Raw genomic sequence first — 12,028 nt, 5'->3', positions numbered from 1 at the left:
TTATCGGTATAGTTTACTCAATGAATAGCTTACCTTTTGGGTAATCATTTCATCTTCCATGTTGATCATCAAGCATTGGTTTTCTTGGTAAGTAAGCCCAACTTGATAAGCAAGCTAGCTAGATGGATGCTATTATTGCAAGAGTTTGAATATACCATATAACATTGTCTTGGAAGTGAACATGCAATTGAAGACTTTTTATTCTTGAATAGATTCCAAAGAACCACCTGATGGTGTACCAGATCAATTTCTAGATGCAAAATTGTTTATTATGGGCGTTCCACCAACCACGTGGCATGATGAGATGATTATGTTCTTGACAAATTTGAGTATTTTTGAAAGTGATATTGAGAGATCACATGAAGAGGCTAGCACTCCATAATAGAACATTCATGGATGGCAAAAAATGATCAAATCTTAAGATAATGTGTTCCAAATCATGAGAAAGTTATAGTAATTGTAGAAGCACATCAAGCTGTGAGTGGAGGAAACTGCTCTGGAGAAATTATAGGTTAAAGGATATTCCAGGCAGGTTTATGGTAGCCCACAATGTTAAAAGATACCTATCAGTTTGTAAAAGTGTGTGATTTCTGCCAATGGTTAGGTCAACCGAATGCTACGAATAGAATGCCACGAATAGAATGCCACATGATCCAATATAATTGTTAGAACTATTCCAAAAATGGGGTTTATATTTTGGGGGTCCTTTCAAACCCCCACCTTAAAGAACCAATGATAAATACATTCCAGTGGTATTGACTACTGCACAAAGGGGGTTGAAGCCAAAGCTCTCAAAGATAATAAGGCTACTTGAGTAGCAAACTTCATGTATGAGATGATAATGATCAAATTTGTTGTCTAATTGAATTGGTCAGTCATCAAGGCACACACTTTCTAAATGATATCATCTAGAGTCTTATAGAATATCACATGATAATTAATATTATTGGCACGAAAATGATGAGGCTAAAATCCACAAACCAAGATTGTAGAAAATCTTGATATATAGAAGAGAAGAAGAGAGAGAAGGAACATATAGAAATACACAGTCATGTGTGATTCACCTTTGCAATTCTGTGCAGTTTGTATTCATAAGTGTTGTAATGTTTAGAAACTATGTGTCGCATAATCTTGAATGTCTTATTGATGGTTTATATTGCAATAATGTTTAATATTTAATCCAAAATGTCTCTATTTTTCATTTTTAGTCAGTTCTATGCACTTTCTTTTTAGGCACTTCTATGCACTTTTCCATAACTAAGAAGGAGAGGCATCCATTTTGAATGGGAGGTACCATCAAAAAGCATGAGATTCCTCATTGGATGGGTTAAGAGGGGCCTTCATTGGCCAAAGTAGTGGGTTTGTAGGGGCCCTCATCAACAATGAGTCTAGAAGAGCCCTATATTTCAAGTCAACAAGTGGGCTTAGAGGGGCAGTCCTCAATAGCAATGGATTGGAAGGGGTCCTTCAACATTAGCTGGATTGGGCAACCAACCTACACTTTTGAGCCCTCGGCATCCTTCTTTAGTGCTTGAATTTTGCACTCCCTTAAGGCAATTCCTTAGTTTGATTAGACCACGTGGATTATTAGCTTTTGATTCATGGAGTTGGCCTTAAGGTTAAGGTCTTCTAATGATTTTAAGTAGGTGGGCAACTCCTTTTCTCGGTGGGTCAAATGCTCTATGTGGTTCTTGGACTTGCAATTGTAGGAGTTATGCCACAAGATAACACAATCATGCACTCCCTCCTCTACCAAGGTCTTCCGGCATCTTGCTTTAGCCTTGTGTGGGAAGAGGAACCATCGCCAGAGATAAAAAGGGTAGGAAAAAGTGTGAATGGGCCATAGAAGGTCCTTTTATACACAAAGGCAACTTACATGCACATGATATGGATACCTATGAAATATTTCATGGCAACCAATTGTGTTTTGTGAAGGCCATCTTGCTAGAAGTTCCTTCCATTCGGCACTTTACATGCTCAAACTTAAATGGGGCTCATATTTACCAAGAAAGCTAGATTCTTGTTTTTTTTTAAATGTTTTATCTAGCTATTCAGGTGTGCTGCACCATTTGTTTTTTCCCAAGTAAAGTCGCACATGCACGCTTGAGTGTACCACAAGGGGTTTCCATCCTACTAAATATTTTTCAAAAAAGGTGGCAAGCTAATTGGGTATCCCATGTGGTAATTTGGTTTCTTGCCTCATGCGTATCCATACCAAGATAGTTAGACATCTAGACTTTACACCCAATTTGCTGACCATCCATATAAATGGGTGTTCAGCCTATCTGTAAGAACATCAAAATTAAAAACTAAATATCATGACATAAATACTGAAAGGTTCACAAATGCCTTTTCTATATGAATTTGAAAATATAAAAAACATATCCTATGTGTTGACATCATGTGTAATTTTGATAAATCTTTCTCCATAACTCACTCAAAACTAGTTATTTTGGACAAGTTTGTTTTAAAATCTAAAACTCTCTATGTAAATTGGCCCATAACTTCTAGGATGACCCCTAAAATAGACATTGGAAATATTAGCCCCTTTTATTTTTGTGATTGTAATCATGGACATTTGGATTTCACATGCGACTATTTAGTTTTCTTGAACCATCTCTAAAGACTGGTATCTCGCCTATTATTTGTCCCAATAAGTCGTGGACTCACATGGCCTCCTTCTAAGTTCTGAAATGATCGATTAATATACATATAGTGAAGTATTAGCAAGCTAGTAAGCTCACATAGCTTAATAGTATTATAGATTTCACCATGAACTTTTTTGTGGATGTATTCCATGCCTTGAACCAATGTGTTGGTTTAACAATAAAATTATGTTGTAATCCAAGGCCACATCAACTCATAAAAGTTTTACAACAAGTATCTTCATTCAATTACATGGCATGAAATGATATTGGGATTTGTTTTTGAACCTTTCTCTTCGTGTATCTTATTCTTCCGTTTCTTGCTTGATTACATATCCTTAATCTTTTTAGGATGCCTTTGCCATACCAACAAGATGCACAATAATAAGATCCTAAATGCAATTAAGCAATCTAAAGTCTTAAATTAAACTACTAGAATAGAATATGTTTGCAATTTTCACGAAATATTTTCTAACTAAAAATTTGGAGGAAGAAATAGAAAAAGAGTACAAAAGAAATTTTCAAAGGACAAGTCACGTGATTGACATTCTCTATGACATTCAATATTCTTGCGTGTTTGATTTGTTCCATAAACATTTACATTGAAACTTGGCCCCTCAAAGTTGGGTGCAAGGACATCATATTAAAATTACCATGTCTTTTTCATGGCCAACCTGTGATTTTTAATACCAAAACATAGATGAAACAAGCTCAAAGGAAGAGGAAGCCCCAAGTGGTGTTTTTGGCATATTTTCCAATTGGTATGGGATGATCAAGTTAAATTATTGGATGAACTAAGAACCATTTGAAAAATATTTAAGGTGTGGAAATCATGGAGTAAAAACATTAACCAATTCAATGGTTCAACATAAATTAGTAAGGAATTAATTTTATTAAAATGGTTCAACATAGATTAGTAATGGAATTGATCTATTTTATCACAATAGTTAACCTTTGTGCATTACACAACACATATGATGCCAATTTTATTCATGCTCTAACTGTGACATTTTTCCATGTCTTAAAGAAGATGGAAAACAAAAAGTTGTTTCGATACTCTATACAAGAAAATGTGTAGCCTCCATGTCAAAATGGTGAACATGTTGTCGTGGATTAACTTATTTTGAAACAAACACGAGTCAACTTAGCAATAAACATCACAATAACCCACCAAGGGTGCAAGAGTTGCGCTTCACAATTTGATAATCTCACAAATTGCTTAAACCCTCACCAAACACTAAAACACCCTAGCAAAGGCAATTTCTAAAATATCTTCTCTTAATGTATAGTAACTTTTCTTCTGCAGAGTGAGGCACATGGTTTTTGTGGACATGCCCAGCACAAGGCTAATGCTATAGAAATTTGCAAAAGTATTGGAGATAATATAGTCAAGAATGAGATATGGGATGCCAATGTTTAATTATTATGGAATGCAACTTTGCAAGTACTCAACTACGCAATGGTGTTCAGCTGGCAAGTACCTTAAGGTGGAAGAGCATTCACTAGATTTTAAGGAGAGCATGAGCCGGATTTACACGAAGGCAGAAACAATTCCACACCTTTCCTAAATACCTTTCCTGTGTCAATATGCCTGGCCATTTTACACTAGCTAATCAATATGCCCATGCCCCAAATCTATGTTCAAGGGACCCAAGGTCCATGTGACTAGGCCTATACCCATACATGTGCATGTGCATATATAATTGCTTCATTACACATATATAATTGCACTCGACTACTACATGGTGTGCAGCTTGCAAGTACTTAAGGTGGAGCATTCACTAGAGTTGAAGGAGAGCATGTCCCACATTTACAAGGCAAACAATTCCACACCTTTTCTACATGCCTTTCCTTCATGAAGCTTAACATTTTTCTTCATGGAGCATTCACTAGAGTTGAAGGAGAGCATGTCCCACATTTACAAGGCAAACAATTCCACACCTTTTCTACATGCCTTTCCTTCATGAAGCTTAACATTTTTTCTTGGGTAGAAGAATGATAATCATAGTCCTTTCTCAAACTTGAGAGCAAAGACTTTGCATTGGCTCACCTTTGATGTCTCAAGCCTTAGAACATGATATAGCCCACAGCTTTGGGTTCGTGGTTGCATTCATTATTTTGCCACTTAAACTCACATTGCACATCACCATATAATATAACATGCAAGATGATGTTTAATCATCCCATTCTGAGCTGTAAGCATGGCCACCACATGCATTTCTTGAACATCCAAGAAAGTAGAGAATGCCCAAGCCCTTAAACGATAAGGCATTTTGCAAAAGCAGGTGTTGCTATTTATTTTCAGCAAATTAGCAAAGATGTGTAGGAGGCACAACTCAATCACAGTTGCAAGTCATCGACTGCTTCTCCTGCAAACACAATGACACATTATTTACACAAGCCCGCTGAAAAGACAAAAAAGGGGCACTAAAAAGACCAGAGAGAGGGAGAGCTTCTCACCATGTAGGCGCTTGACAAAACGTGTAAACTCTTTGAAATTTTTTTCCTCCATCAATGTAGGATTAAGCCTCAAGTAGGTGAAAGCAGCCAAATGATGGCCATCAGGGTCATGCCTGGGCTTTGAATTCTCTAAAATCTTATTGTAACCATCTCTGTCATAACAAGGCAATGCATTTTCGCTGGCCACATGTATACCAGCATCCCAAGCTGCATTCAGCACCTGAAATTCGAAAGACATCAATCATCGTGTATCGTTATAACGGCAGGGTCCATAATATTTCCGTATACAATAAGCTACAGATCTGTTTACCTGCCAAACCAGACCCTCAGGATCTGCCATTGCTTCAGGGAACGTTTTAGCTTGAACCATTGTCCTTAATTCTACACACGTGAAGTTAAACGTTGTATTATGTTTCTTGAACATGCGTGCAATTGGTGCATATCCATCTCTGTGGGTTGAATTATTGAAACCAGCTGCGAGCTCGGCAGCATGGCTAGCAGTCTTGTACCACCAGTGTATCCCAGATATCTGCAGAAACCAAAAATGGCAATAAGATAAACCTGTGGACTTAATGATTCTGATGAACATCAGACACCAAAGAGGTAAGGTTTCCAGCTGTACCTTAGCTGATATGGATGTGCCCTCAAATGCCAAATTAGCTAACGACAAGACTCTGTCACCATGATCTATAAGCTGTTGGGCATACCATCTGAGGAAAAATCTGCCATAGTAACTGTCCCAATCACCCCCGTCTCTAAAGAAATCCGTCTCTTGAGGCTTTGAATTGTACTGCCCAGCGTTATCGGGACCTCTGCCCCACTCCAAATGCCCTCGGGCCTCAGCAGCTTTCACCAAGTTCTTTTGGAAATATTTGTCATAGCACTGCACCAAGGGTGGATGTGGATAAGATGAAGCAACTTAAAGAATACATGCCTTATGCATGCATGTGGCGTGGGCACAAATAAACATGTCTTCATACATCCATGGTCTGCACGCATATCTATGCACATGTGTAAGTACGCTAAAAGTTTCTCCAAATAGATCAAATTTAGCCACGGGAGAAACTCAGATCTCTATTTTAGCAACATACTACGGGTGCTTTGTTACCTGAAACTCTCCAATACCAGGGTATTTCCACCCATGCCTTTCAGGATAGGAAGGATAGCGAAGCTCTCCACATGCACCAAGGCCAACCTCGATTTCTACAATCGTGCCATCTTCGAAGAAACTGTCGAACTCTTGCCGAAAGCTTCTCATATAATCAAAGTACAGCTGCAGATAACAACATAAGACAGAACACTCAAATCTCATCAAGAGGAGATCACCAAGAGCTAAAACTATATGTAGTACAAAAAGCATGCACAAAATGAAATCATCTTGCTGCCACAAATATTCCCTTCTGTGGTTTTCTTTCTTTCTTTAGAACATGCAGAGTCTGAAACGTCAGACATCAATAATATTTTTGGCCAAAGAATTGAGGCTCTAGTTGCATGTGCAGAATAATGGTGAGTCCCCCCTAGTAATCTCATGAGGATAGCAAATTACAGGCAAAGAATCCTGTACAGAGCATTAACAATCATCTACTCTTTTTGAGGAGAAAGAGAGAGTCTGGTTACTGGAATGATGCCATATGAGAAGGCACACAAGGAGATAACCATTTCACAGTGAAGGTATCACGCTACCAAGGGTTAGCCTTGTAGATGTATCATTAATGACCACTATAGCCAGCCAAAACAACTTTCTTTTTCTTTTTCCCCTCCCCAAAGATCCTTCCATTGGTAAAAAAGAGATCATCTGCCCAGAGCAGATTTTCAGGTGACCATGCCCTCTATAGTTTCACTCTAGTGCACCCTAATGTCACAATTGTGACTAACTCTCTTAATCTCTCCTTAATTACTCCTTAATCCCTTATTAACTGAAAGGACACCTATGAAGGGTCACACCCTTACACATGGGTAACTATCAAAGGACATGTCTATTCATTAAAAAAGACACCCCTAAGTCCAAATGACATAACCGTTGATTCAAGAGCCACACCCCTTCCCAAGGATGTGTCTCTCCACTTGTACCCTTTCGGCCTCTATTTAAGAAAGGCCCCTGTCTCAATGCAAACAACTCAGTCTTTCCAGCAGTATTTGTCTTATGTTTATTAATTAAGTCTTACTCATGTTAATAAAGCTATAAAAGCTTTACAGTGGTATCAGAGCAAACTTTTTTCCGCCCTGTGTTATGCCCAAACCCCCCTAACCCTAACCCTAAAATCAGCCCGCCCAAACCCTAAAATTGGGTGTAGCAAGTGTTGAATGGAAGAGCAAAAGAGAATGCCCCATCAAGCGGCACCCCTTCATGAACCGGCACCCCTCCCAAGCACAGTCGTACCCCTTCGTAGAAGCATTCCCAATTGGCTGCCGGCGGAGCGCATGACGATTCGTTGCTTTTTTATTAAAAAAACCCAACACACTCAACCAAAGGTCAAGACTATAAGGCTTTAATGCCACATGTACAAACACATTAAAAAAAAAAACCATAAACTTACCTTACTGGTCCCTACGAAACGGCGCCACCTTGCGTGCAGTTTCGGCCTACACCTGCCGCCTTCCTGCATACGGGTTCCCTCGCGCCAGCGTGCAGCCGTCCTTCTCCTCCACGAATTCAACACCCGTACCTTCTTCATTGTTGGCCTCCTGTGGTCTACGCTTGTGTTTGGATCAGCCACGTGTAGTTGGTGTTTTCCATGGATTGACTCTACTACCCTTGGTGTTTCTTCTCCAGCAACACTCTACTACCCTTGGTGCTTCTTCTCCAGCAACACTATTTATTATGGCAACCTCCTTCAAGTGTGGTTTTTCCATATTTCTTGGCTCAAGAAGTTTGTGGACGGTGATTTTTCAGTTTTAGATATTTTGGATTATGTTCCAGAAATCGAAGATGAACACATACTCTTAATTCTAGAGACAATTCTTGATGTTAGATAGAAAGAAACACGACATAAACTCACTACAGAATTTTTGTTTAAATGGAGAGATCTTGATGATTCCGACTCTACTTGGCAAAGTGATGAAGACTTACAGGTAAATCCAGAACTTCTTCGAGAATTCTTTCAAAGATAACCATCTCTTCTTAGCCGAAGTCTCATTTTAAGTAGGAGGGAACGTCACGATTGTGACTAACTCTCTTAATCTCTCCTTAATTACTTCTTAATCCCTTATTAACTGAAAGGACACCTGTGAAGGGTCACACCCTTACACATGGGTCACTATCAAAGGACATGTCTATTCATTAAAAGACACACCCCTAAGTCCAAAGGACATAACCGTTGATTCAAGAGCCACACCCCTTCCCAGGGATGTCTCTCTTCACTTGTACCCTTTCGACCTCTATTTAAGAAAGACCCCTGTCTCAATGCAAACAACTCAGTCTTTTCTGCAGTATTTGTCTTATGTTCATTAATTAAGTCTTAATCATGTTAATAAAGCTATAAAAGCTTTACACCTAATGTGCCATGCTACTACTATGCTCTACTATGCTGCTCATCCCACCATAAATCTGTGGGGTCAATTGGGCGACGGGTTCGTGGAATCACTAGAACCTTGGTGGAAGCAATGGTAGTGATCCAGAAAGGTGAAAGTCTAAGCACATTGACATGCAATGGTGCCCCAAGCAAGGTAAAAAATAAGATGCATCCATGTATATATAAGTGTAGGTGGGTTGGCGATTATTCCTCCTATACAAATCTAAGATTATAGAAAATGGGATGAAAGTTTTTAAAAATGCCCTAAAATGTCAAAAATTGGACGAATATTTTCTAAAACCCTTCAAAACATCCAAAATTTGGGCAAATGTTTTAAGATACCAGAAAATGTTTTTTGCGGAAAAATCCAAAAAATAGCCAATTGACGAAGATTAGCCCCTATTTTTTCCTTGGTCCCAAATGACAAAATGAATTGCCACTTCCTTAGCCCATTGTAAATGGACAAATAATCCGTCACCAAACCTCCAGCACCCTTCAAGCAATCCCAGAGGTAAGTGTCTTGAAAACCTGCATCTACTACAAGTTGGGGTCGACCGGCTATCATAAGCAAGTTCCCACCACAAAACTCCTTTGGTCAACCAGTATCTCTCATATGTACGTTATGCATGATGGAGTTGATGGTTTGATACTCTGAGTTGAATCTCCAAGGGGTATGGATTAGTTTCCTTTGTGGAAGGGCTTCCTACATAAACCATTGTACTAAGTTTCTCACACTTATTTGAAGGTGAAGACTAGCGCTAAAGAGCACAACCAATCATATACTCACATGATCATAGCCTGTTGGCAAAAGAACCCCAAGAATCAGCATAAACCAGCTGGTTGCAACTTGGCCAAAAACCTCAAAAAAGATTACATGTCTAGTAATATGGCACAGAGACATACAATGCTTTTTTTCCGAAGAAATGAAATGTGATTTCAACTTCACGAGAGTCTACTCACACAGTGTCAAACCATATCAACTCCATCATGTTAGCATAGACTTCGTGCTATAAGATCCCCACTCACATCATCAGCACCCAAGAGTCAAGAAGGAAGTCAAACCCCTAGTCACTATGGAGCAGGACACAAGTGGAGGGAATCAATGGCCTTGCTGATTTGAATTTGGCAACTACCCAATGGGTGGTAGGAAGAGGATGTAGTTACTACTTTTTGCCAACTATTGAGTGGAACATATCAACTGCAACATGCATTACACAAGAAGGCCAGAATCTTGCAGTTATCACCTACAAAACTAGAAAAGATAGGCTTGCAAATGAGGCACCCGAAAACCCTTAAGGGTTGCAGATGGCAGAAGAGCTCACACCAGGTTTTGTCAGTTTATTCTTGATCAACTTCACGGTCCATTGATAAATTCTACATAACAAAACTACAACACTGTTGCAAAAAAGAAAAAGAGCTGTTTACTTCAAGTCCGGTGCGCCCTCTGAATACGCGTTCCTTATCCACACCCCAAGATAGGCACTCGGGATTTCGTGTACCCTCTTGGTCAGTGAAGAAAATATCTGGATTTTTTTCGCCGATGTCAAGAATCCACTTAGGCAATGGGATGTTCACATCATCTCCAACATTCCCACCACATTGATGGAATGACATCACCACCTGAAAGAGAGAGTATAGAAAGAGTTGTAAAAATATTGCCATACCTTAAATCCTCTCTTTACAGTACATCTGACAGCAGACAATCCCACCATCATGAGGGGACTCCACATCAGTGCTGACTACATCTCTCACATATGCATGCATTAAACAATATATTGAACACAACATGTTAAAAATATATAGATGGCCTATCGAGACCTTAGTCTTGAGAAGGGCTACCTGTAGTTTGAGATTTGCCTCTTTTACCATGGAGAACAGCTGCTTATAGCCAGACCAATTATAGATCTGTGGTTTCTTTGACTCAACAAGACCCCACCAGCAGTCCACCATAACTCCATCCACTTTAGCTGACTTTAGAGTTTTCAAATCTTGCAGTAGATTCTTAGGATCACCCACCTTATTCTGCTCGAGTATAACACCTAACTGCACTTCTTTTGTTATTTAGCAGTTGCTAGGACATTGACCACACCAAAAAAAAAAAAAAAAAACAGTTTAATTTGGCAAAGATGAAAAAGAGTGACCCACCGGTAGCATAACATATATCGGAATATAAGTCGTCCCTGCAAAGTCTCGTTCCGGCTCCTTTGGAGGTTCAGGTTCCTTTAGAGGTAAAGGCTCGGATAAATCCGTTTCCACTTCCTCTCCTATTTCCTGAAAGGAAGAAGCATTGTATCTGTTCATATGCTCGAAGAAACTAAGGCTGCATACCCACTCAGGGATGGGTGGGGTGATGGATAGAAAATCCATCGCTCACGGGCAGCCTGGATGGGCCCCCGCAGAGGGCAGGCATTGTTATCTATGCAGACTCACCTACAAGAAGTAAGGGTGTTGTATAATGACAGCACAGATGGAGGATATAGAGACAGTACTTGAATGCCGATTCATACCTTTTCTTCCACTGTGGTATCCGTGACGGTGCCAGTATTTGCAAAAGACAAGGCCTTCACTTCTCGCACTTCTTGCAGAGCCATAATGTTTGAGCCCGGCATAGCTCTAAGATCACCAATGCGTAATGAGCTATGGCTTCCCATGAATGTGGTGGTAGCTTTGCAGATGCTCAGAAAAGGAGCGGTGGACACTGGTGTAGCAGAATTTTTTGTGAACCCTGAGAGTTCTCCTGCTCCTATACATGTGAGCATCGAAGACACAGAAGCCATTTGGGAGCGGGGTTAATGAAACTGCAGAAAAAAGATGGGTTGTTAGCTCATCATCCCAAGCAATTGATTATTGTTAATCCAAGCTTTATTCAAGGGAAGATCTTCTCGTGACATGTCTTCCAATAAACACAAGTTCAAATCTCAATAGCTTCCAGATAACACAGCTTGATTAGCAGATGGGGCTATGGCAAAAGCTAAAATCATATATGGAAACCGAAGAAACGGCAACGATGGACAGGTTGCATCTCTCTGTCTGTCTGTCTGTCTGTCTGTCGCTCTCTCTCTCTCTCTCTCTCTCTCTCACACACACACACACACACTCTCACACACACACACACAGCCCAAAACTTTTTACCTTTTTGTCCAAAATGGCGCACGCCGAAGAGAGGTGCTGGCGATGAAGACAGTGATCGATAAAGATCGTGAAGCTCCCATAGAGAACTCTGAGCAGGTACTGAGCTGTTTATTACTGGTGGCAGTGCTAGGGTTAGCAGGTGAGCTCGTAGCGAGACGTGGCATCGAAGCACGGGCATCCTGAGGAGGAGATGAAGGAGAAGACCACGCAATGCCATGTGGCACTGTTGACAGCCAGTGCCATATGTATCACGTCACATGCACCTTTTTTTATTACCAT

General features: G+C 40.0%; 1 protein-coding gene across 1 annotated transcript; it reads right to left on the bottom strand.

The window, feature by feature from the left end:
* Window positions 1–4,123: 4,123 nt before the first annotated feature.
* LOC147620510 (beta-amylase 2, chloroplastic-like) lies at window positions 4,124–12,028 on the bottom strand. Its single transcript, XM_086824737.1, has 10 exons — window positions 11,750–12,028; window positions 11,125–11,415; window positions 10,763–10,888; window positions 10,457–10,660; window positions 10,043–10,237; window positions 6,214–6,378; window positions 5,728–5,988; window positions 5,416–5,634; window positions 5,106–5,325; window positions 4,124–5,014 (listed from the first exon to the last, which is right to left on the bottom strand). The coding sequence occupies exons 2-10, from the start codon at window positions 11,392–11,394 to the stop codon at window positions 4,986–4,988; spliced, it is 1,689 nt and encodes a 562-aa protein (XP_086680863.1). The 5' UTR covers window positions 11,395–11,415; window positions 11,750–12,028; the 3' UTR covers window positions 4,124–4,985.

Source organism: Cibotium barometz, chromosome 31, assembly GCF_041138505.1.
Source record: "Cibotium barometz isolate CiBa-2024 chromosome 31, ASM4113850v1, whole genome shotgun sequence".
Lineage (NCBI taxonomy): Eukaryota > Viridiplantae > Streptophyta > Polypodiopsida > Cyatheales > Cibotiaceae > Cibotium > Cibotium barometz.
The sequence above is the reverse complement of the archived record's forward strand: the minus strand, read 5'-3'. Positions and strand labels throughout refer to the sequence as shown.